The following is a 26002-nucleotide window of genomic DNA, read 5'->3' as shown; positions in this document are numbered from 1 at the left end:
TTTTATGGCAAATAAAAGGAACGGAATTTTTTTTAAATTTAATTTATTTGAAAACGTATGTGAATAATCACTCATGTGTGTAATCACTTATTTATATTTATTTGTACAAAAGCATTGTATGCCGCTACAGAACTTCCGGTTTCCCGTCACATATCAGTCAAGTTTCCCTGTCACGAGGTAAACAGCAGCAGCCTCTTGGACGAGCAACAGTTTGAGTGAAATCCTCCAAAAATGTCTCTCTGTGTTTTAATAATTGTAGCGGCTTTATTTTCCGCTACAACGACACAGTTCATCCCACCGGTAAGCGACATGTCTGCGTAAACATTATGCTGTTTAACATGTTCATTTTGAAAAAAGCTGCGTTGATCTGTTTTACTCTGAAGTCGCAGACAAACATTTCATGTCTATTTATTTACAGTATACAGAAGACTGTCGTGCAGACATGTATCCACCGACGGGCCCCACGTGAGTGACATACGTGTGTAAAAGTCATTTTAACGAGTTAGCTGATGACCGCTGTGTTTTGTAACTCCTCATAACTGAACTCTGCCTTCACTTGGTAATATGTTTTCCTGTTTTGTGGGCTGCTGTAGTTTGCTGGAGTAATTGGATTAAACTGTGATTTACTTGAGACAGAATTAGCCAGAATGGCCTCAGCAGTTAATTCAAAATGCATAAATAAAAATGCACCCCTACTCAGTGATGTTTTGACTCTGATGTTATCATAATCAGGTTCAGAGGAGCGGTCCGTTGGTACACAGTGGACCTGGACTCCCCGCCCAGCGAGAGATGGACGGCTCTAATTACTGACAAAAAAACTGATGTAAGAACGAAGAAGTACTTTATTAAACTAGCCTCACAGAAATATCGCCTCTTTTATTTATTTGACTCCTGATCTTTTTCTTTGAAGCTGGTCAACATGATTCAGGCCATCAGAGACTTGGCCAACGCTTTTGTTCCCAGTGGAAGGCTGATTGAGCTCGTTGACATTACGCTGGTGAGTGTTATTTCTGTCTCTCTGTGTCTGTCTGTCTGTCTCTCTCTGTGTCTGTCTGTGTCTCTCTGTGTCTGTCTGTGTCTCTATCTGTCTCTCAACTATGTTTTCCTTAGAATAACCGCCATAGTTGTATTGTCATTGAAGGCTTTGTGTTTGTCTAATGTTCTGCAGCCGTTGATGGTGGATACACTCCCAAACCCTTTCAGTGAGGAAATCAAAGGAATTGCGGCCGTGTCAGGGATTCCTCTCGGTAAGAAATAAAACAAAATCCCTATAAATGTTTCTAAAATTGTTCCATTGACCTTTGCCCTATTTAAATCGTCTGTCTTCCTTTTTATAATCTAGGTGAGGTCGTCCTGTTCAACATCTTCTATGAGGTGTTCACTGTGTGCACATCAATTGTTGCAGAAGACGATAAGGGTGGGTCATTGTCCAGAATCAGATTGATTAATTGACTTTAAAATCACGGTACATCAATACTGAAATGCTTTTGTTGCTTTGCACTCTTACAGGTAACCTGTTCCATGGTAGAAATCTGGATTTTGGATTATTTATGGGGTAAGAAAATTACTCCCCAAATCACAATTTTTAAGCTTGATAGTCTTGACTTGGATTCGGCTCAATAACTTCTCATGAATTGTGCTTCTTCACAGCTGGGATGTGAAAAACAAGTCGTGGATCATTAGTGAGAAGCTGAAGCCTCTGGTGGTCAACCTCGACTTCAAGAGAAATAACCAGACTCTCTTCAAGTCTACAAACTTTGCTGGATATGTTGGCATGCTGACTGGCATCAAGCCTGTAAGTCAACGTGATTCAATCAGCATTAAACATTGTTAACATCCATTAAAGTTGTTGATACTTCTTGCACAGCTGTGGATGTAAGACTTTTCCTCTCTTTCTCCTAGAACATATTCTCTCTGACTATGAATGAGCGCTTCAGCCTTGATGGAGGATACATTGGTGAGTGAAGAACAGTTTTGCTTGGAACCATTTGTACTTCCATGAAACACGAGGTCTCTTTTTTTGTGACGACTTGTCTGGCGTCTGTTCACGTGCAGGAATCCTGGAGTGGATCTTGGGGAAGAGAGATGGGATGTGGATGAGCTTCCTCACTCGCTCCGTTCTAGAAAACGCAAACAGGTATTCTTTCCTCTTTTTGATATTTAAAGGTACATCGTGGAGTTTTTGGCCATTACTGTTGATGGAGAGTCATGATTCTAAGAGCACAGTCCCTGTTTCATTTGTATCTTGTGGTCGAGCTCAACACATGCGCAGTGTTGATGTGACGCATATCTATGTGCTGTAATCAAAGCTCCACAGGGCAGCTTTTTAGCATCTGAAAAATCTAATGTCATCCGTTTCAAGACGCATTTATTTGGATTGTACAAATAAAACAATATTGAGACAATAAACACAAGACAATATCAAAGATATAGTGTGTGTATATAAAAGGGAAGAAGAATCAGGAGACTACAGTGTACTTACAATACAGTTCAATATATGAATGCATTGTCCGTAATTTAGTGATTAAAAGGCAGCGGCAATCAGAAGTTTACAGCAATGATTTTTAAAAGAAAGCAGACTTCATTTTTTTTTTTTTTTATGGATTCAGATTTGTGATTCATAAAACCTGAATGCTGCGTCTCTCGGTCAAGCGAACATGTCTCTGTACCAACAATGAGTGTGATCCCGTTCTCACCAGCTACGAGGAAGCCAAAACTCTGCTGGCTCGCACCAAGCTGCTGGCTCCGGCTTACTTCATCCTCGGAGGAAACCAGACAGGCCAGGGCTGCATCATCACCAGGTCCAGACTGCTCAGTATTGATGTCTTGGAGTAAGTACTGGAGCTTATTCTGTGCTTCTATAGCATTTTAGATTAGATTCGCCTTTATTGTCTCACTTAGGAGTAGCAGCACAGAGTTCTCATTTGTAAACGTATACAATTTAAAATTCAATAACACACACAGATCCATATACCCAGAACCCAAAATATTGCACGCATGCCTTAAATGAAGATGTTGCACATTCTGCCAATGACAGCCAAAACATTAAATAATGAATTCAATGCAATACAGTATGTTTGCGTTCCGTGGTTTAGTTTTTACATGCTTAATCATATGTTCATTGTATGTTTGGATTAAAAATAACTGATATATCACACAGTCCTGAGCAAATCAAAAACACTCTAACCTACAAAATTCCAATGATTTTATCTGGAGTTGTAGCTGACGTGCCCCTTTGTGTGGAACTGCCTAATGTTTGCTGCTAGCGTCGCAATGACTCAGCTTTTCTCGTGTGGTTTTCTTGTGAAACATCGCTTGCTGAGCTAAGAACTGGTGACCGCTTTGGTTTCAGGTCAACTGATTAAACTCTTATTTCACAAGTTGTATTTGCTTAGTGTAGCAACATGTCTCATGATGTTTTTTTCTATATTTGATTCCTGTATCTCAGGATGGACCTGAAGATGGGCCGGTGGTATGTCCTGGAGACCAACTACGACCACTGGACGGAGCCTTTTTTCCTGGATGATCGCAGAACTACTGCCATAAAGTGCATGAACCAGACCACACAGACCGTGAGTACTGATGACAGATGTGGAAGAAGTATTCAGAGCTTTTACTCTTAAAAAGTAAACGCAACAATAACACAACGTAGAAATACTGTTACAAGTACATCACAATATACTTAAAGTACCAAAAGTACTCATTATGCAAATCGGGCCTTTTAAGAACTATAAATATTGACTGACGCCCACTTCCTGGACAGATTTCTCTCTGGTTTAGAGGATGTGAACGTTTTCAGATGTAGTTCTCGCTCAGCCACGTGATAAACAGGAATGTAACTTGTCACAAATTGTACTTCAGACCTAAACTCAAAGTGGTAAGACGCCTTTGATCTCTTCTTTTAGAACATCTCACTGAAGACCATGTATGATATCCTTTCAACCAAGCCAGTGCTAAACAAGGTGAGTCTTTTAATGTCCGCTTGTATTTACTAATTGAAAGTATATAGTCATCATATGTGTTCAGTTTAAGTAAGTTTTTCTTGCTGTGTTTTTCACAGTTGACTACATACACCACACTGATGCAAGTGTCTGAGGGAAAACTGGAGTCGTATATCCGCGACTGCCCAAACCCCTGCATGCCCTGGTAACGGCCCAACTACTGAACCCTGATCAGTTTGTAAATGCCTACCTGCACGGAGACGCAGTGATGGGGACGAGCTTTGCTGATCATGGAACAGAAGTGAGGTTGTTCCTCTTTAACTGTTTGCACAGATACCAAATCACCTGAACCAAAGTTTGTTTTTCAGTCGAATCAAGAATACTTTGATGCTTCGATGTGAATAATAAATCATGCTTTTATCTTGCATGAGGGAAACTGACACAAAAGTGAATGGAACTTGTAAATTCCCTGTTATTTTTACTGTAATCATGCATGTGTTGAGTCCAGCAGTGGATCTCAACATGGGCAAAGGAACCACTGAGATGAATGCTTGTGTGTATTTAAATTAATGCAAAATATTGTTCGATTTATGTTACATTTCTAAAAATCTTCCCACACTCACCATGTTGTGCCTCCACACTGTGGCCCTGCTTTAGATTTCTTTTTTTTTTTTATCCAGGTTGCAGGTCAAAATGTCAAGACCGGTTATGTAACTTACAGGAAGTGTCTCACCACATGACCTCTTAACACACTGATACTGACTAATCTGCCTCATAGCGGACCACTCCGTTTTAGATTAATAAAAAATATTCTCAAATTAAAGGTTCTACTCGTGTTTTCTGATTTTTTATTTTTTTTTTAATATACATTTATCACTTTTTTTTGACAGTGACTATTTGACATAGTGTACTGTGACTTTGTGACATAATAGAATTGGCTTTTTTTTTTTTTTACTTGACCAGTTCTCTGAAGCTGTAGGCAAGGCACTATGACCTATTTGCCATCATGTACTGTAGCTTTTATCATCACGTTGTCATACTATACTATGCCTTTTTAACTTGGTATACCATCATTTTGACATACTACTATTTCAGCTGCAATAATATGACTTTCATACTATACCTGGACTTTTGACTTTTTTTCCACAACTTACTGATTTTGACGTACTATAGTAGGACTTTTTGTGACCATTTCAAAATACTGTACTTTGACAATTCTCAACATGCTGTAACTATTTTAGGACTTTTTTTCAACGTATACAATGAATTTAAATTGAAGTAATACTATGATTTTGCTAACTTTTTTGATGGACTATACTATGACTTTAATGTCCTTTTTCAACACTTGGATGATTTAAAAAAAAAAAAGAAATACTATATGATTTCATGACTTTGACATGCCATACTTGTACTTCATACAAATTGTACAATTAATCTTTCAACATACTATACCATGAGTTTTTTGACACTTTGCTCGGCTTCTTTAAAGACTTTTCAACATAGTGTACTATGATTTTTTTTTTTTCATGACTTACCACTTTTTTCCACATACTGACTTTTTTGGTATTATTTTCAATAACTTTTCGACAATAGTACTTTACTGACTTTCTTGGACACGACTACTTTTGTGATTTCTTTTTTTTCATACTATAGGTTTTTTTGTGACTTGTGAAATACTATACTATACATTTTTAAAAACGTATCAACTTACTATTCTACGACTTTTGTGATTTAGAGCAAAGCAAATCTGCAATTGTCAATTGATTGACTAATCAGATCTTGTATTGTGCAGTAGTGTAAACCAGTGATAACATTTTAACAGTAGGTCTGATATTAAGCTGCTGAAGAAAGGCATAACACTACAGCGTTGGCAAGGCCTAAATGGTCAAAACGTGCCAACACACACCATGTTTTTAAAGTTAAAGCATTTTATTATTTAAAACTTATTACTGTCGTCAACATTTTAATTACATGAAAATCAATGGAGACTAAACATTAACAGAACAGTATATAAAGATGTGTCTGAAGGGATAAAAGTGAAATCTGAGCTTTGAGCTCTGATATAATGGAAAAAGTGTTCAAGCTGGAGAAACCATTAGCTAAGTCAGTCAAGTCTACACTGAACTTCCATCCTACTGGAACCTCCATAGAACTAGGAATGGAGTGCAGTGTAGACGAGCTGTGTAACAATAAGGCCAAGACAAATAAAACAAGAATAATAAAATCACAACTCATGTTAAACTGATCCCAGAACCAAGAAGGAGACTAAGGCGAATCTGACCGAGAGTTTCAGGACTATAAAGACTCAGACAGCGGCTTGACTGTCATTAATCAGCAGCATAAAGACAAGCCCTCCCCAGATTACCCATTAATCACATTAAACATTCAGGAATAAAATGAGCCTTTGCTCCTTTAAACTAGCAGATAAAGAATCAACAATCATACATCCAGAGCAGATTGAGGGTGTAATCATAGTGTTGCTAAAAACAGTAGATTTTGAGACATTGGTATAAATCTTTACACACTCTGGGCACCAACAGTGTCTGAGAAGAAACAAAGGAAAAAACACAAATTACTCTAAAAGGGATGGACTATTAGTTAAGGTACAGCAGATAATTCCTGTATAGATGTACACATGATAACAAGACACAGTGTCTTAGCTTTTGCAGGCTATTTGGCAGCTACACAAACAAAGCTGTCCTCCATACCTGGTTCCTTCAGTGCCTGTGCATTTCCCACCAGCCCAGTCAGCGATTCAGTGTTCCCATTGAGGATCGCTACAGACAGCCTGTTATTCTGCTGCTCCTCCACTATTCTCATCTGGAGTTCCTCCTAATGTCACAGCACAGAGGATATCATTAGATCAGATGTTATTAATAGTTTATAGAAAGTGTTATACACACGTGTTTCATTTGTTCGCTGTTACGCACCTCACACATGACTGTCAGCTGCAATGGCAAATCTTCCACCTTCACAAAGTCTTCTTCATCAGATTTCTGACTGGTGTTACCTGAACCCATCTCCTGCATCAATAACATTGATAGAATCAGTACACAGCCACAATGAATAGCAACGTTTGTAGTGTGATACTATTGAGTAATAGTGCCGTCATTCCACAGACTAAATGGGTAAAACTTGACGATTGAAGATGTTTAGTTTAATCAGAATTGTGCTCCGCATATGTATCCAGCCTTGAACTTACATCTACATTGATCATGACGGGAGAGTCTGTGTCAGGGCTGCTCGTGGTGTTTGGCTCCTTGAGGACATCCTGATCATGAGACACTTCATGGGAGCTTCCTTCTGAGGCAGCAGCGGCCCCAACGTCTCTGTCCTCTTCAGGACTCTGGCACTCCGCCATGTCAGGGTCCTCTACTGCGGAGTCCACAGCGACAACCGACTTGTTGATTTCTAAAATCAACAATAAAAAGAAGACAACGTTAATGTAATTAGATAAAAAAAAAATACAAGATTTAAAGCCAGTTTAAATTCCCAGTGAAAATATGACGGAGGGCCTCACCAGCATCATCATCATCATAACCTGAGCTCCTCTGTTTGGTCTCCTGGGTTTCGCTGTGTGTCGTCCCCTGAAGCGCGAAACAATTCGACGCGTCAGACTGAGAACAGTATGTGAAAAAATACAAGTCATGGTTGTTTATTAAATAATACCTGTGCGGCACAAGTAACACTGACCTCCTGCTCCACCTGTCCATCAGCAGAAGCCTGCAAGGATGTTTGGACATCAACAGGTCCAGCTTCAAACTCCTCCATTTCCTCCTCATCATTCTCATCCTCTCCACTGCCGTAGTTTGTCAGGGCCTGCGTCTCTGCTTTAGACAGACCTGAGAGAAAGACGACAAACGAGAATGACACGTACATGTGTTACATCAATGCACACGTGTGTGTATATACATGAAATTGCATTTAGGCAGAAAAACATTAAAGCTTTTAGCATGAATCTTTACTAATTTCCTGCAGAACTGTTTTACTACACTACTATTATTACATCCCGACTCACTGACAGTGATGGATTACCACATAACCAGAAGGCATGAGTTGACTTTGTTGTGGCATTTAGAAGTGAGTGGGAGTCAATTAGCCTACGCTAGTGTTGGCACAACTAATGTGGCAATGTTGTCCAGGCATATACACAATACATACAAAATGTCAGATTTAATGTGAAAGAGAGAGGGGGGGGGGGATAAATTAATAAATAATCTCAGATTATATTGCATTTTGGCTTTCTTTTGGGGGGTCGTTTCTTCACTAAATGATACCAAGGGGCCCTTTTAAATATTTTCACTCACTGATTGACAGAGGGATTCCCTGTCCACCCTCTTCATCCTCATCCTCCTCTTCCACCTCTGAAGCTTCACTGCTCCTCCTGCTGTTCTTCCTCTCTGTTTGCAGGTAAAGCTCCTGCAGGGTGGTACCTTCCTGCTCAGCCTCATCTTGGTCCTGTAAGAACAAGAGGGACATTATTGTATCAGATTACTGGTGATCTTACGTGGTATTGACACTTTCATTATCGGTGTTAAAACGACTGACCTTGTCTTCATCTGTGTAGGCTGGAGAAGTTGATTTATCAACACCAGCGTCTGAATTTTCCTAATTATAAACATAAAGGGTTGAATTAGTCTCAATCAAACAAACTTCTGTGCTACATTGTTAATTCATATCACCAAAAAACAACTTACCCTGAGGCCGTGCTTTGCTCTACTGGGTTGCTCAGTCCTCTTCTTATATTTGTGTTTGGCTGCCAGGGCAATGCTGCGGCTGTCGTCAAAATACTGCATGAACCGATACAAGGCGAGTTCATTTAAGAGGATGTCTGAGATCTCCACCAGAAGATCTTCCCCACAGTCCTTCAGAGTACGGCCCACAAATTGACTAAGAGAGTCCTGGAGCAAGACAAGAGAGTGAGAATATCAGAAAGGCTGTTCTTCATTTCATAATGCTTAAACTTGTGTCACCGGCAACTGAATAAACTGCTGTCGTCACCGTCATACCTGCAGAATGCCTCCCAGCTGTCTGTGTAGAAAACGTACAAACTCCTTGTCTTCATCATTCAGTTGGGTGTGAGTAAGGACCATGCGCCGCACAGATGTCAACAGCTGGATGGAGCACACCTCATCTATGTTCTCCTAATGAAAGACAACATTACAGAGTGTTTTAACTCTTGAAACACAGTGGTGTACCCAGTGCTGATGACATTCAATCTGAGCCTTAAAACATTTGCTGACTAATGATTAACAAGCACCCTTTTAAATGTAGTAGTTCAGTTCAAGTACAGGATATTCATGCATGTTCATTTCCAACACATTCTCCGTGTTGGCCTACCTTCAGGAAAGGAATGACTTCTGTAATGATGGCTTTGATCCGACGGTCCAACTGCTGGTTGTCGTTCTGAGGACAGTGCACATCAGCTGCACCTCCTGCACACAGACAGACGCACATAATTGTATTCAAAGAATTCTGCAAAAATTAAACAGCAACGTGAAAGACAGTGACTGTGTCACTGGATTGGTTTCAGCTATACAGTTTTATAAGCTTCAGTCCCAAATAGTTTCTACATGCACACAGTAACTGTACCCAGGTCATCGCTAGCAAACGGTTCCAGGTTGGAGGAGGTTGACATGGTGCTGTCATTGCCCACAGATTCGGCATCATCCCTCTTCTTCATCATATCCTGTGTGAGCCTCAGGTTTTTCTCCACAACTTCCTGAAAAAAAAAAAAAGGGTACAGATCCTGTTTAGAGACAGCCTCTGTATATATCAGACATTTCCTAAACCAAAAGGTTTTTTTTACCCCCAATTGTTTGGATTATAGAAGAATCGATAATTCCTCACAGATCCACGTTAAAATCAGCCGAATGTCCCCCTAACATTTCCAGCATATAGTATTAACAGCAATGGTGGCTTCTCTTGTCAGTCTCCTAACTTGCAGAATTAGAAATTTCATCCATCATTCTTGAACAAAGGCATTATTTAGACAGAAAAAAAAGGCCTGGCATCCAATTAGTGTAACTCTGGGGACCTTGGCCCAGAACAAAGAACACATGTCTGATCTGGCAAAAGAGACGTGGATGGTCATTTTCTTTTTCTTTTTTACAGACTGGTTTCTGAAGTCTTGCTGTCAAGTTAAATTCAAAGACAATGAAGATGGTGAGAGGGGAAATTAAAAACAGAGAATAAAGAAAGACATGGAAGGATGAAAGGGGACAAGGCAGGGGAAGGATGAAAGGGGACAAGGCTGAGAGAGAAACTAATGAAAGATGTATTGAAATGTAGAAGAGGAAGCAAGTAAAAGTGATTTAAAAATAGGTTTGGGAGAAATACTTCAGTACTGGTAGATACCTCACTATGGAGTGACACAGAAATGAAGATATAAGAGAACAAACATTAGAAACGTGTGAGAATGCCCCACTGGGAAGCAATAATGTTTCTCTTACTGCATCACTGGTTGCCAAACTCTCACTGGGTGTGAGTTCAGACTGAGAGCCTGCCGCCCACACCACAGGACCAAGAAGGGGCAACTGGTCCTCGGCTGCACTCTTCTCTGACAGGTGTCTGGTCACTATATCCTGGAAGAAACACAGGGAGATACCAACAATGAAATTATAAAGTACCTCACATACACACTCAATACACTCACACAAAATGAAAGTAGAATGAAAGAGGAAACTCATTTATCATGATTTCTCCAACTCTTCTGATCTCTTATTTATCGGTTTCTGGACCTCTGGACCCAAACTCGCTCAAATATCAAGTCTCAAAGGGTTTAAAATGGTCTAGACAGCCCTAATTATGTCTGAGAATAGTTTGAGAGATAAATCTGTATCCATACATGCTACATACAACGGCTACATGTGTCTGTACGTACCTGTAGGGAATACAGTGCCCTTTGCCGTAAGTAGTCCGTGTTGAGCAATTGCAGCTCATGGAAGAGCTCAATGAGAAAGTGGGGGCGGGACTCGTTCTGGGATATTAAAGTAGCCACCTCAGAGTAGATGGTCTCCCTCAGTGCCTCGAACAGTGAGAAGTCACTGCTTGCATCTACAGGTTCAAGATATGCCAGCATGAGATTTGAGTGGATACTTGCATAACCTCATTAATTAGTAAAAAAAAAAAAAAAAAAAAAATAGTCTAGCCTCAAACTTAGAAGCTTTGGTTTAGGTTAAGCCAAAAACAGAACATACATGGGATGTTTAGGCGATATAATAACCACATGATGCTTTGGGTTGCATTGTGAGTTTACCTGGTGCTTCTGTGCATGCAATTCTGTTAGAGAGGAAGGGTGTTCTCCAAGCATAGGCTGCGAGTGAGATAAATTAAAGTGACACAAAGTAAATTAACCCAAAATTAAAATGAAACACGAGGTCATGACAAATGTGCAAAAAAATAGTAAAGGACAAAAGGACTGACGTAAAATAAGCCTGATGCAGACAATAAATGTAAATAAAGAAAAAGCAAAAACACAGACAAAAGAGGGTGGAAGTGTGTGCATAAGTGTCACTACAAGCAGCTTGACCCGCACCAGAAGAGAAGTCGTTTGGTTTGTTTCCAGGCTTAGTTTTGCTGTGAAGTTTCTCTCGAGTCAGCTTGTCCAGCAGACTCTTATTCTGATCCTTCTGATGGGACAGGGCTGCCCTCTTCTGGACAAAGTCTGCAGTGCTGCCAACACTGTCACTCTCATGGCCTGAAAAAAATACATGAAAAACACTGATGAGATTTTCCTCATTAAGTCTTTGCCAGCAAATAATACAGAAGATTCAGCTCAATTTTGGTACCATCACTGTTCTTGTTGTGCCCTCTGCTCCTCCTGCGACGACTCTTGGAACTGGGCATCTTGCTTCGTGAGGCCAGGTTGGCTTGTGCAGAGGCCTTGCGCCCGGCCTTAAAAGTCTTCGTGATGGTGGTGGGATCAACAGGATCCGGCATGCTGCTGAAGCTTTCCTGTGATGCCCTGTCGAATTCTTGAGGTCTGGGGTGGCGGCCGGCATAGGCGGAGGAGGAGGGAGACTCTTGGGGCTCGGCTTTGGATCGGTGATGCTGGACGGTGTTGTTTGCGTAGGAGGTTTTAAGCCAGCCAGACGGTCTAAAGGGGTCACACGGAAAATAAATATATGAACAATAAGGTCTACATGAATAGATATAAATTACCTCTCAGGCAGAAATGATGGACGTACCCTCTATCTGTGGTGGTGTTAAGAGGAGAGCGCTGCAGTGGAGGAGGGAAACTCATGTAGTCTGTTTTAATTGAGGTGTTGGGGTCTAACGGCTGCTTTGGGTGGTCAGGGGTCGCCTGACTTGCTGCACCCAGAGGGAACTCGCCCATAGTAGCCGGGAAGAGTGGATATAAATTAAAGCCTGCAGAGTGAAAAAAAGAAGAAAAAAAAAAAATATATATATGAATTTGCAAATGTGGAAGAGCTAATGGTCCAAAGAATCAATTAAATGACAGCAGGACATTTGGCCTTTCATTTATACCCGAGTGAATCACTTCACAAATCTATAACTAACTTCAAATTAAAATGTACTACCTGAAGAAGATTACTCCTACCAGTATTGAGAACATAAACAATGTTCAGACAGTGTACAGTAAAAAAAAAAAAACATTTCTTGAATATTCTGATTTTCTTTTATTGGAAAGAGGCATCGCTAAGATTTTCATAAATGCAATGACCTAAAAATCTTTAGTTGGTCTAAAATAATCACTGTAAACCTTTTGAGCCTCATGTAGATGATTTAGCTTTCTGTTGCTTCTAATGCACACAATTCAAGACATGTTGAGTGTGAGGATTAAGAATTTGAATCTCAAGAGGTAGAAAATATCCATGTCATACTAGGAGGGAACGGGGCTAAGGCAGCCGTTGACATGTTGTTGGTTGAAGGATGCAGGGTGGAGGAGAAGGGGAGGAAGACACCAGGGGAGGCTGAGGTGCCGGAGCTGGACTCCTGGGATGAGCCATGCTTCTGTGTCTGCCAACCGGCTGTGGAAGAGGAAGCCTGCTGTTGCTGCTGTTGCTGGCGAAGGAGGTCATTAAGGACCTGCTTTAGTCTGAAGGAAAAGTATGACAGGATATAGAAAATATTTTAAAAATGAACCATTTGATAGAAATCAAGAGGTGTACTGTTGTATACTTTTTTTTTTTCACCTTTGTACGTTGTTTTGCTGCCAAGCCAGCTGGGTGTAACACTGGTTGAGCTGGTGCATGACCAGGTGGACCTGTGGTGATGACAGGTTGTTGGGTAACAAACTGTACTGACCTGTCAGCAGGGTTTGCAACATATAAGAGAGTGTCTGTGGAAGGAGGTGAGAGAATTTGTTTTTGTTTGAAATAACGGTTTCATTATTAAAAAAAAAAGACAAAGTAAAAAACAAAACACCTAAACAAAGCTATGAGTCTTAGTTATAGTGGAATTGTCAATGAAGTCACTGTTCTCTTGCAGTGCAAGCTTGTGTCGATTGTTAAGGTCAGTGCCGGTGTATGTGTGTGTATTTGTCCTGTCCACAAACCTGCTGGTCCTGCAGGAGTGTCTGACACATGCTGGTGCTGAAGTCCAGCTGTCTCTGCAGCTGGCTGACCTGTTCCTGCCACTGACCCGAGCCCTCGGCGAAGGAGAGCTCAGAGGCCCAGCGCAGGTTCTCTTGTCGCCGCGTAGCTCCATGCTGGCTCGTCGCGGACTGGTTCAAAGTTCTGGACTGCTGCTGCTGCTGCTGCTGTTTGGCCTGAGTCTTATTATGAAGAGATGGATTCCCACTACCTTCACCCGAGAAGGCTGGTGGAGGCTTCAGGTTGCTAAAAACACAAAAATTAAGCGTGAACATCATTTTAAAAGACAGATTATAGATATCAGTGCAATAGAATTCCTTCTGCTTCCACTTCTTCTGACCTTCCTTGATTCTTCCTGTTACTGTAGGAGCACTGGTTCCTACTGGATGAGTATATGTGGATGTCGTCATCAGAGCTGCTTTCTACACGTTCATCATGCTCCTCTTCCCCCTCTGCACCCATCTCGGAGTGATCTTCATCATCATCGTTATCTTCATCATCGTCATCTTCATCATCATCATCAAGTTGGCAGGGAGTGGAACCCCAGGTAGCCATTGTCCTGAAGACACATTGGCAAATTGGTACAAATTGTGTATTGTATGGGGCCATCAGTTTTAATCCCTACTCCAGCTAAAAAAATAAATAACAACAGCTCTTACAACATGTTTTAGCAAAGCATAAGAGCTCATGTTGTACAATGTGGCTGCTGTGGGGGTCTCTGCTGTTCATCTGAAAGGATCTCCTATTACACTGAATATGTTTAGAACTAGAGGTGTCACAATTTCTATTCTAAATGGAAAAAAAAGTATCAAAATAAGCTTTCCATTTCCATTTCCCTTCGAAGTCAAAAGCAGGATCTGCGATACTCCCTGTATTTTTTTTCCTCCTTCCCCTGCCTACTTAAGCGTGTCTGATGAGAGAAAAAACGTATTTTACAGTAGCCTGCCCTACAGCTGCGCTTTTCGAGACACCGTGGCAGGGACATAAAACCAATGACCTGTTGATCCTTGCAAATGGCACAGCTGGCAAATGGCAGTGCTGACAATCCAATTGTGACCTTAAATTCAAAAGTCAAATTAAATTGCGGATTTGGAGAATCGTGGCACCTCTAAAGACAGCTAAGCTAGTCGACTTCTATCTTGGACTTGGTGAGACGGGCCCCTAGAGCAGCATGTCTCCTACCTTTCATCCCTACTGACAGGCTGTGAGGGTGTAGCAAGGCCTTCCGAGTCGTCCATCCGCCTAGGAGAGTCACTGAGACCACTACGCCTCTGGTGTTCAGCCATCAGGGACTCTAGGTGCTTTCTGCGCTGTCGCAGTTCTTCCCGCAAGATCTGGTGGCGACGCATCTCAGACCACAGCTGCTGACAATACAAGACCAGAGGAGAACAGTTAACGGTAATCTGTACGGTTCTGAACGTACACATCTCATTGTGACATTTGAAGAGTTGTAGCCATGGGTCTGCGTGTGTGTGTGTGTGTGTGTGTGTGTGTGTGTGTGTGTGTGTGTGCAAGGTTGAGTCTGTTACCTCATTGTCAGTGACTGACGGAGAAGCTGCTTCTGGAGCAGTGGGTTTTAACACGGCTGAGTTAGTTTGGGGTCCAGAGGAGGAGGAAGCCGGGACAGTGGCCGGAGAGGAAACTGAAACTGGAACCTTCCTCAGCAAGCCCTGCTGACTCACTGTGCTGGACACAGAGGACTAGAAAAGAGAACGCAAAAAGTAAAGACTGTATAGTTTCTAAATATAATATGCAACCCTTTAAAAAGGTGCCAGATTATTAGGTATACCTAGCTAAATGTAATCCAGTCTAATACAGCAGCCGTATTATAAACCCTATATTCATGTAGTTTTTGTTGAAACTGTTTTTATTTAAACTCTTTATTCAACTTTAAGGTAATTTTATGGTGTTCTTTATGAAGAGGTGTTTGTATTATTTATTCCACACCTTATTTGATCTAAATAGGGTGGACAAAATATTTCGTGAAACACTTTTTCTAAACATTTTTAAATCTGATTTCAAGTCTACCGACTGAATCCGCTTCATAGCAAAACCGTGTGTGTGTGTGTGTGTAACATACCTGGAGGTCAGGGCAAGCCCACTGCAGATCCTGAATCTTGCCTTGGATTTCCGTGAGCCTCTGGCGCTCCTCATGGAGCTGCTTAAGCTCCTGCTTCTGCTGACGCAGCTTCTCCTCATACAGCTTCTTCCTGCATCCAGAATAGTTAGGATGCAATGAAAATGAACATAATTATTGAATCAATGATTCAGTAAACATTCAGAATACAGTCCAAATAATGTTTTAGGACTAACTGTACAGGCCGTCAACAGTCTTTTCAAACATTGTACTGTACCTGGCCTTGCTGGAGAGTGTGAGTATTCGAGGACTCGGTTTAGATCCGTCCTTGAACGCACCAACCACAGTAGCTCTGGTATTATTTGGCTGTTGGTGTAAAGCTTCATCCTCATTAGCTGTTGTGCCATCAGTGTCGTCACTCTGGACACAGACAGAATCACACACTTTACATCGTGTTCAGCTTAAGACGAGTGAGACATCACATTCTAAAGTACAAAAACAAAGTGGTGGACACCACCTCAGGAAAAAACCTTTTACTGATGTTTAAGAACAACGGTCGTACATTTTCCTTGTAGTCAAAGGCTCATTATTTGTTTTAAGGGTTTTCTATTCCCATAAAAAAGGTGAAAAAGAACAAGATCCAACATGTCATGTTTCATGAAGAAACATTTAAGCATCTGTTACTACCAATAGGAGTTGACAAAGTCAGACATTTCTTCAAATCCTTTGCCCGATATCAGACAGAATTGTCAACTTGTTTCATCTTAACAGAACTAACCTACTATTTCAGGTCCTATTCAATTTATCATGTAAATCAATTTGTTAATCAAGGGGGTCATATCAAATGCAGAAGTGAGGCCATTGAGTGAAGGATTCAGAGATGTCGGGGTAGTTCTCCCATATAGACCCAGCGGCTATTGTTGGAGGATTTGTGTAAATGTTTTAGATTCCCTGTAAGGGTTCAAGATTCACGAGGGTTCAAGATTCACAAAGTACTGTAAAGAAGCGGTAGTCAGAGCTGAACGCTACGGTTATGAACACAGATGAGGAAGGCTCGAGAAAAGTAGAGAAGAGGGACACTGATAAGCCTACAAAACGGCCACAGAAAAGAAACTGTGATAGAATCTGAAAGCAGTATGGCAGAGGTAAATAAGACATCAAAGCAGAGTGCTGTTCGTTACTTCTCCTTTAATTGTGTCAATCAAAGAGTACCTCCAGTCTTGCTATGGAATCTTTCCTATTGTTCTGTCGTCTGCCTCACCTGAACCATGGCCACCAGCTCCTGAAGCTGCCGGAGTTTCTGCTTCGCTGTGTGCCGATGAACCTTCTGGGCAAAACCGCCATTGTTTCCCAGACTGCTTCTTTGACTAGATCCCGACGCTTCACTGTCTGCAGCCACAGCCTGTGCCCCTTCATCATTATCTAGGTCGTCTTCATCCTCATCCTCATCCTCATCCTCATCCTTCACCTGATTATAGGGGGTGTCCCTATTGTACTGGCACTCTAAATGAGAGCAAAGATGAAATCAAACATAATTTAAAAGTGGGTGTCTCTCCCTCCTTAAACATTACATTAACACAGAACTTCACAGCACTCTCACATCAAAGACACATTACCGAACAAATGTACGTGAATATCTTGTTTTGAATTTTATCTCAGGTGTCCGAAATGCATGCAGTTTTTTTTTAATCAGTTTGAAAAGCATGTTTATCAATAATAATGAGAATACACTATTCCACAGTATGAAACAACATATCTCTGCACTGTTGTGCCTCTGTCAATACAAGCATGAAAGAAGGGACAGTTGGAAATCATCAAATGGAGGGATGACTGCAAGCTGCCGGCAAATGCAATGCAGTTATATTCAGTTATATTTATGCCATCACATCTTTATGCCACCCATTAACCTTTTTAGTAAAAAAAAAAAAAGGTGTAAATAATCAGCTGTAACATGGATGTGTGTACGCGTGTGCATGAGTGTACCTATGGCCGAGGGGATGTTGAGGCTGCGGAGGTTGGCTGCAGACCGGTTGTTGATCTCACACTCGGTGTTGAGTCTTCCATCACGGTTGTTGGTGGCACTGCTCCTGACACTGCGCGGGTTGATCAGGCTGTTCAAGTCTGTCCAGTTCCCACTGCGCTGTGGGTTTCTAAAGACATAAAGTGCAGTTACTGTTATAGACACGTCGCAATGCCGGTAGCAGAATTGCACACACTGTGACCTAATGCTCATCGTACTTTAACTTGAGCCCAACAACCATCAATCCTCCCATTGGTGGTGTTTAAGTACAATGTAACAATTTCAATACAGGTAACCCTGTGAATAATGTAGGACTACAACTGACAATCATTTTAATTATCAATTAATCTAGCAATTCATTTATTAATCATTTTGTTTAAAAAAGAAAAATCACAATGTCCTAGAGCCCAAGCAGATGATATCAAAAGTCTTGTTTTCTCTAACCAATTAATGTAATGTAAGAAGAGGAAACGCAGCAAATCATAACATTCCATATTTGACTTTTTGCTTGAAAACTAATTTAAACAATTAATTGATTATCAAAATAGCCGCTGATTTTTTTTTTTTCTTTCTTTAATCTTCTTCTGTGATATTGTTTTTTAACCCCAATTGTTAAATTGACTAATTGTTGGAGCTTTAGTATTATGATTAATCGCTCAATTAAAGTCCAATCGGTCCTTTATTTATGGAGAAAATAAGTATCTATTTATCTAAAGACTCGGTGAAAGAGAAGTTAAAGAGTCTTTAGCTTCTGTACGGTGATCCATTTCACAGTGAAATGGAATATTTAAGTGGTGTACGGTTTAAATGAAATGCTTTGCATTTGATAAAACATTTGAAACCATTTTGCAGAAGGTAAAGGACAATTATTTGGCATTTAACAAGAGATAAATGAACAATTAACATACGGACACACACCGTGTGTTACAAACACACCTGATGTTTGTAACAGGCTGCCGGTTCTCCTGCTCAGAGTCAAACATGGCCTCAAACATAGAACCATCCTCCGTCTCATCTTCCTCCTCCTCTTCCTCGTCATCCTCTTCCTTCACATTCTCATTGACCGCATCCACCATCATATCAGAGGTCTGCTCGTAGTACTGAACCAGTTCCCGCAGCTCATTCAAACGCTTGTGGACCTCCTTCAGCTTCCTGTAGGGAGTAGAAAAGAACAACCAATGTGCAAATTAAATGTAAACGTATACTAGGCTAAATAATTAAAACGGTTATGCGACACAGCAAAACAATGTCTTCACAATTCCCTCCTCGACTTAATTTCCAAGTACAGAGACACCTACATAAAAGCCCCCGTATAAACAGAGTCTAAACACCACTTTAGCAAAGGATGAAACTTGTGAGCGCAAGGACAGGCAGTAGGTTCTGTCACTACACCATCCCCACTCTATACAACACCCTGGTGCTGATATCTGAGCTGCCTCTTCAGAGGCGCGTGTCTTTGTGCGAACCTGAGCTTGTCTGTGGAATTGGAGCTGTTCTGGTGTTGCGTCCGGGAAGGATGAAAGGGAGTGGAAGCTGAGGCCCCATTGAAGCAGAGAGCAGATGGACATTCTGAAGATCCTCCCACACTCAGACTGCACTGGGTTGACAAGCCACGACCTGAGGGGAACCACATACAGTCCATCATTTTATAGTGGGAAAAAGCCACAGAATTATGGGGAAAAAAAGCTTCAGAAATACTCTTACATGAGTTGTTGTTAAGTGTCTGGTCTCTGAGGGAATGCAGCTCCTGCAGGATCTTGTCCATGGTTTGCTTTTTGTCTTGGAGCTCTTGGAGCTTAGTGAGTTTGGCACTGTTGGCGGCTGTTGCCCCAGTGTCTAGACCAGTGTGGGGACCAGATGCAGAGTGGAGGAGAGGCCTGTGCTGAGGTGGACCAACAGCATGGGGAGCCCTAGACCAGCACACTTCTCTTGAGAGGGAAAGGCTCTCAGCCTGGCGACGGTTGTCTGGCACTGCTTTAGTCTACAAGGCATAAATAACAGAACATTTGAGCAATAACTGTGTGATTAAACAGTTAAAAACACATTTATTGATGAAATAACAAAGTTGACATGGCTTGTCAAACCAACATTACAGATTATGTCCAACAAATTTCATAAAATAATGATCTCCACATACTGACATTAATCATTATTATTACTACTCATTAAAAACATATGGTATTAGTCAGAAGACAGTTCTAGATGATGTAATGGTGTTATTTAAGTAGGTCTGCTGTACCTGAGAATCATGTAGCTGGTTGTGGAACCGCTGGATCAAATCGTTCAACTCATCATTGAGTTCTGATGTGATGCTCAGGCCTGAAACACTGCCTGTGGTTTCTGTGACAACTAACGACAACAAAATGTTAAATTAATTCAACATATATTTGTTTATGGGTTGTTTGTTTAATCATAAAAATGTGACTTTAAGCAATGGAAACTGTCAACATATGTCTATTTTTAAAAATGATATATAAATATGCCTTCCAAAATTAAATTGGTTCTTGCAGTTACATTCTGATTACAAGGTTTCCAGCTGAGTTGCCATTGATGCATCTCTGTCTGGAAGAAAAGTAATATATGCACTACTTTTTCTTCTGGAAACACAAAACAACTATAGGTCTGCATTTGATTGTGAATGGGCCTGTGGCTGTGTTAGTGTGCATCTAACCAGTGTCTTCAATCACAGCAAGTGCGTGTTCTGCACTGTCCTGCATGGCCATTAGTGCTTCCTGTCTACCCTGCAGGGCCCGGAGCTGCTCCTGCTGCTCCAGCATCTTCTTCAGCAGCTCGTGCTGCTTACGCAGATTCTCCAGCTCCTCCTTCTGGTCAGCTCGCACCGTTTCTGGCCTACCGCCCTACAAAAGTCACATCCACAAAAGCATTGCAAACACCGACTTCACCAAGACACAACAACAGTGCTGCGCGTCTCATTTTCATGTCTGGATTTAAAAGACAAAATACAATCACCTCCCACTAATTATAATGGCTACGTGCAACGCAACAGAGACCTGCTTCCACCAAATGTACACACCGTTGCATTTGAGGCATCTGAGGAACGGACCTCAATGTTAAGAGAAGTGCTCTCAGCCAGTGAACCAGAGCCCACTGCAGAGTCCAGGGTCCCCACATCGTCCTCGTCATCCTCCCGCGTCTAGAGAGAGTGGAAGGAACAGCAAGAGACGGTTACTTTTCAAATCACTGAAAAATAAAAAATAAAAAGAGTGCAGTACAATCTTTTGTCCAACAATTGTTTGGCATTGTTAAGGTAAGCTACTTAGTAATTGATAATAATTCAACATGCCATATGTTTCCCAAAATGCTCCATAGAGAATGCCTGCATGTTCAAGCTGATTAAATGTCTGGGAATATGGAAAACTAAAAACCTGCATTGAATTTAACCATCTACAAAACAAAAAATATTGTTTCTGGCAAATATTACTACATAGTTAGTTAGTTCAAAGTGATATCAAACACAAAACAAAGCCACCCTGCACTAGAAGGTAGCATGCTACTGAATGTCCTAATGTTACCATCATGAGACTTGACGGTTGGCCACAGAGAAAGAGAGCCATTAAAAATATATGAGTGACAAGCGGCCAGGATAACAACACAAACAGGTTCCATTTCACCCGCATACTAACAAACAAGCTTTCCAACAAAAGACAACTTTTGTTTTACTAAAAATGTCTGACAGCATGAGAAAAGCAAAAGGACAAGATTAATTTTGAAAAAGATAACGAGGAAACAAATGACAAACTAACCAGCATTTTCTGCAGGAACCGTAGATAGGACCTTTCCTGCTCCTTGAGGTGGTCGATGAGATGGGAGAGACGCTCCACGTTGGCCGGCACATCGTTCTTCTCCACCAGGTCATCCCGCATGGAGCTGGCCTTACTGATGTACTCCCGGATCTGTACCAGTTTGCTCACCACCTGACACCGTGCAGAGAGAGGAGGGTGGTGTATGGGTGTGGATTTCAGAAGAGTAGATAAAAAGAAGAAGTAAAGAAAGGTGAGCGAGCATGTGCAGCAACGCCTGAGATTGGGCTGAATAAGGGCAGAAGGGGGTTGGGCACAGAACTCACTGGGCACCAGTGGTGGCATATTTATAAATTGCCCTAAATACAGCCTGGTTTCGGCTGCACTAGCTCTCCCTCACTTTCATCCTAGTTCTGGTTTCACAGAGTAGCCTGGAGCGCAGTGACACAAAGACACGAGCAAGTGTACATGTGAAGAGGGACTCATTTAAATTAAATGTGAAATAATGTCTTTCGAACGGCAGTACACTTAATTCTTCAATACCTGATTTTTCTGGCCACTTGGGGGCAGTGGAAGTTGTTTACGTAATGTCATCGCCTATCAATTTAATATAGCAAACTTGTTAACAAATAGTGGCATATTCACACCACCAATGGTTACGTAGCAACATTATCATTCAATACTCACTCTCCCTTTTAGCACCGTGTTTGGTTTCTACATATACAATGATCTGTCTCTTTAGCTGTTAAGCTCAACTGCTAATCGCTAATTGTGTCTTTCTGCTGTTTGGTGCTAAGCAGACAGTGTACAGCTTTTTAGAGCTTTTTCCCTGAAAACATCTAGTCTGAGATTGAACCAAAACTTGAACGAAAAGTTATGGACAGTACAACAAAACAATGAGCTGAGACTCACTAAGCCAAAAGAGGAGCAGCAGAATCAGGTGACAATCATTTGTAGGTGCATCACTACTAGCAACCCCTTTCACATTGTCAGCGTATTTAAGTGTCATTTGATACACTGTTACAGCAAAAACATCAATTATAGCCTCTTTAACTGAAATACTTAAATGCTGCACATCTCCAGACCCCATGAAAAATATATATATATATATATATATAATTTGACCATACACTTGGTTTAGTTTCTTAGAAACTGAAGTGAACATTGGTGTAGCGCTGAAAGGTGGAGAGACATTCATGGTACCCAGAGGAGAAATCCTAACAACGTCAGTGATCATGGGACTTTTCCTCTGGTAAAATATCTCAGCATCTACTTGATGGATTGGCACCAAATTGTGTGCCAACACATAAGTGTGTGTTTATCCCACTCACTCCTTAGACTACAAGGTATCAAGTGGCAGTTAGACAAGAGCTGACCAAAACCTTGGCAACATCAAAACAAAACGTTACCTGGCTGCTGTCTATTCTGGGTTCTCCTCTGTCATAGGCTCTGTGCGGTAGGGGTCCTCTCTCAGTGCCACCACGGCTGGGCCTCGGAGTCTCCTTGGTAGGAACCACAGGGGTGAACATATCCCTGCGTCCTGGGCTCTGCTTCTTAGTTTCCTTGCTGATAGCTGGTGTGGCTGGGGCAGAGGAGGAAGGAGGGAGCAGCTCCTTGCTTTTGTTAGTGTTTACATGCAGAGGTAGGAAGTTGTAGGACTTCTTGTTCTCTCCAGCTAACTGCCGCTGGTTGTTGGCAGCTGTGGCGCGCCCCTGGGAGTCACTGCCAATGCTCCTCTGAGTGAGAAAAGAATATACAAGTCAGACAAATCACCACTCAAGCCTCCGGGTATTGCCTTTTAAAATATCATATACTGTAGATACTGTAGGTGTTGTTAATTAATAGTTTACATCATTCTTTTCTGTCAAAACGTAGAAACAGTACATTGATACAGAATCCTCTCTGACTTAAACTTTGTCCACCTTGGAAGAGTTTTACAACGATCTACATGTTACTGCTCTGCCATTCTACTCCACAACTAAACTACCTTATACCAAACTATGAAAAATATTCTGCAATCACTTCTTCTACTGCCTGCCAGTGCATCACGTGCATTGGCATTTTATCACTGAATAAGTGATGTGACTATGAGTTTGTCAAACCATCAGCTCATTGTGAGATCTATGTCCACAGACTAAGTTACTGCCCACATATTTATTTATTTATCTACCAGTATGTCACACAATGCCACTTTCTGTCAAAAACTCTGCCCTCGTATGCCTGGGATGTGAATTAACAACAACATATTGACCACACTGAGCAGAACCAATTCATGATGGTACAGCAGCTTCTCACCTCATCCAAGTCTTTGAAATTGATTCTCTGACGCAGCTTGTCCAGCTCGGTCTGGTCCGGCACGGACATCTGGGTGGTGTATTTGATGTGGGGAAAGGAGTGAGGAGTGCGTGCTCTCCTGCGACCGGCCCCAGGGGTGGACTCTGGCGAAATATCATTAGTCAGGCGGATCTCCACCACTGCAGCCGCCAGCTTCTTCTTGTTCTTTTCTGAAGATCGTTTGGCTTTCTTCTGCTGAACACCCCAGTCCTGAAATGATTATGATACATGTTTACATTAATAGGGGCCGATGCATATGGTCTATAAGATACAGTACAACATGATGAATCTTCTTCTATGAGGTTCTAATGAGCCCTCACCAGATTGTTGAGTCTATCCTCCAGACTTCCATTGGTTACAGTCCAGTTGTGCAGCTCCTCTGCACCGTCATCGGAAGGAGTGCCTCCAGTAGCCATGACACCCACTTAGTTACAGCTTGCTGGAATTCACAAAACATGCAACACCGGTCACAATTATCAGCGCAAATCACTGTCAAAATGAGATCCAATTAACCAATTAAATGTAGTTATAAAATGGTGACTTGGACCGTCCACTTAGTGTCAAAAAGAAAAAAAAGGTAAAAGTTTTGCAAGCAGAAGAGCAGTGATATTAGTCGCGAGCTAGGGGACGCCCCTTGCGCTTAATTTATGCAGAGATATTCTGCGCGGAGTGATGTGAACGCACTCGTCGAAGTAATGTACGTGCGCGGCTGTTTGATTTGCACGCGCAGGACCTCTACACACACGCGCGCAGATCTCATTTGCGCTCTCGGATTTTGGCAGTGATTTGCCTTCATACACAATACATAACAAAAAGCAAGTTATACAAGTCTACGTTAAAAACATTATACGAAAAGGACACATCACAGTCAACGAAACAGCTTGCTGTAAACAAAGGAGACACTGATCACCAAACAGGACAACAAGCACGTTACACACACTTAACATAAATTAATAGAACAAAAAAAAAAAGGTAATTTCAGAAAAATACGGAAAAAATAAAGTAACGTTAGCATTAGGTTGACATTAACTACCGCTAACTAACTAACTTAGTTACCATAAAGGTAGTGCCTAAAAACGACGACAAACTTAACATTTAATTGTAATTAACCGTATGAAATTGGTTATTTAGCAAACAGTAGTTCACTTAACGTTAGCTCGTTAACGTAAACTATTAGTAACTACGCATTACTCATCATACGTTACATATTGATATGACTGTAATGATAATAACGCAGACAGGTTTTATGAACTATAAGCATCTAATTCGTCATGTCTTACCAACAGCCGTAAACTTTAACGTTAACTACCGTTAACTCTCCGATCACGACCAGCATGAAAACATCAGTACGTTGACGGTATAACTACTGGCTATCTCGTGCCCTCTCCGTTACCGTTAGTTGCCGTTGGTGGGTTTTATGTGTGTGGCCCGCTCGGATTCCCGGGGGAAAACAATGAGCGAGTTAGCGCGAGCTTGAGTTAGCGCGAGCTCCTCTGCTCCCCGAAGGGACACGAGCTAATGTTAGCTTAACGGGCAGAAAGTGCAGCGATCGCCAATGTAGCTTTAATAGTTAGCTTAACCTAGTAGCTACTTGTTTTATGGAGAAACTTTACTAGCTTAACATTGGTGACCTAATTATGTCCTACAATCGCCATGGCAACACGCAATACCCCCCGATGTGCACCAGCTAACCTGCTGGTTGACGTTGCTTCGATTTTCTTATCGATCGAACACCACAACTCTTTACGTTATGTTGTGTCGATCAACGATACCTTATGCTAATGAGCAGCGAAAGTTACAAAAAAATACCTGAGGTAACGTTAGCTCGCTAATGCTAACAATACCTAGCTTGCGAACAGTTGCTCATCACAGAGCTAACTTTAAACGTCACGATAAAAGTTAAGCAAACAAGCATCTCAGTATTAAATCTAAACTTCAGGCTCAGACTTACGTCAGTAATCTTACTACGCTAGGGTTTGAAAACTGTCGTGACTAACCAACATTGACATTAGCTAACGACGAACGCAGCAGGTTTTAATACTGGCTTCCATGTTATTTAAAACTGCACTTGCTAAGTTAGCTTACAATGTAAGATATGGAACGATGGTATTACCATGCAGAGGGAAAGTGAAGGAAATGTCGTTCCTTAGCGGAAGCACTTCATATACTGCAGCTGAGGTTTTACAAATTCTCTCTGATTCTGGTGAAAGCCATTTGATAAATGATCACGTCTTGCAGGTCCCAAAACGCAGCAACTCATGGATGTGATCCTGGCCGATATAAACACTCCCATACAGCAGGGGGCAGTATAC

General features: G+C 41.4%; 2 protein-coding genes across 5 annotated transcripts; one reads left to right on the top strand and one right to left on the bottom strand.

Annotated features, from left to right (window-relative positions):
• The first annotated feature begins 145 nt into the window (after positions 1-145).
• asah1b (N-acylsphingosine amidohydrolase (acid ceramidase) 1b) lies at positions 146-4764 on the top strand. Its single transcript, XM_076091467.1, has 14 exons — positions 146-300; positions 419-465; positions 733-823; positions 911-997; positions 1169-1247; positions 1343-1417; positions 1510-1555; positions 1651-1795; positions 1903-1957; positions 2056-2137; positions 2700-2831; positions 3449-3572; positions 3906-3962; positions 4061-4764. Exons 1-14 carry the CDS (start codon positions 232-234, stop codon positions 4148-4150), a joined length of 1179 nt encoding a protein of 392 aa, XP_075947582.1. The 5' UTR covers positions 146-231; the 3' UTR covers positions 4151-4764.
• Positions 4765-5851: 1087 nt separating this feature from the next.
• Positions 5852-25981, bottom strand: pcm1 (pericentriolar material 1). 4 transcript variants are annotated; one of them, XM_076091447.1, is made up of 39 exons: positions 25804-25980; positions 24011-24129; positions 23652-23900; positions 22766-23092; positions 21360-21530; positions 20630-20749; positions 20267-20453; positions 19835-19944; positions 19300-19576; positions 19062-19212; positions 18514-18747; positions 17559-17725; positions 16837-17078; positions 15853-15995; positions 15579-15708; positions 15028-15198; positions 14681-14862; positions 13839-14057; positions 13462-13744; positions 13100-13245; positions 12788-13002; positions 12131-12311; positions 11732-12039; positions 11479-11640; positions 11200-11256; positions 10825-10997; positions 10394-10525; positions 9534-9663; positions 9282-9376; positions 8951-9085; positions 8639-8842; positions 8490-8549; positions 8249-8399; positions 7635-7783; positions 7462-7558; positions 7144-7352; positions 6872-6964; positions 6650-6773; positions 5852-6484 (listed from the first exon to the last, which is right to left on the bottom strand). In XM_076091447.1, the coding sequence occupies exons 2-39, from the start codon at positions 24104-24106 to the stop codon at positions 6459-6461; spliced, it is 6306 nt and encodes a 2101-aa protein (XP_075947562.1). In that variant the 5' UTR covers positions 24107-24129; positions 25804-25980; the 3' UTR covers positions 5852-6458. The 4 variants fall into 4 exon arrangements, with proteins under 4 accessions (XP_075947562.1, XP_075947564.1, XP_075947563.1 ...); XM_076091449.1 differs by having other exon boundaries at positions 13100-13170; XM_076091448.1 differs by lacking the exon at positions 11200-11256 and having other exon boundaries at positions 25804-25981.
• Positions 25982-26002: the final 21 nt, after the last annotated feature.

This window comes from Anarhichas minor, unplaced genomic scaffold (genome assembly GCF_050575085.1).
Source record: "Anarhichas minor isolate MPS153535 unplaced genomic scaffold, ASM5057508v1 ptg000014l, whole genome shotgun sequence".
Lineage (NCBI taxonomy): Eukaryota > Metazoa > Chordata > Actinopteri > Perciformes > Anarhichadidae > Anarhichas > Anarhichas minor.
The sequence above is the reverse complement of the archived record's forward strand: the minus strand, read 5'-3'. Positions and strand labels throughout refer to the sequence as shown.

Coding starts and splice junctions, on each gene's coding strand:
- asah1b (XM_076091467.1), top strand. CDS start 232: ATGTCTCTCTGTGTTTTAATAATTGTAGCGGCTTTATTTTCCGCTACA. Junction 1,958..2,055: donor CCTTGATGGAGGATACATTG/GTGAGTGAAGAA, acceptor GTTCACGTGCAG/GAATCCTGGAGTGGATCTTG. Junction 2,832..3,448: donor CTCAGTATTGATGTCTTGGA/GTAAGTACTGGA, acceptor CCTGTATCTCAG/GATGGACCTGAAGATGGGCC.
- pcm1 (XM_076091447.1), bottom strand. CDS start 24,106: ATGGCTACTGGAGGCACTCCTTCCGATGACGGTGCAGAGGAGCTGCAC. Junction 15,709..15,852: donor ACACTCTCCAGCAAGGCCAG/GTACAGTACAAT, acceptor TTCTGGATGCAG/GAAGAAGCTGTATGAGGAGA. Junction 13,745..13,838: donor AACAGGAAGAATCAAGGAAG/GTCAGAAGAAGT, acceptor TTGTGTTTTTAG/CAACCTGAAGCCTCCACCAG.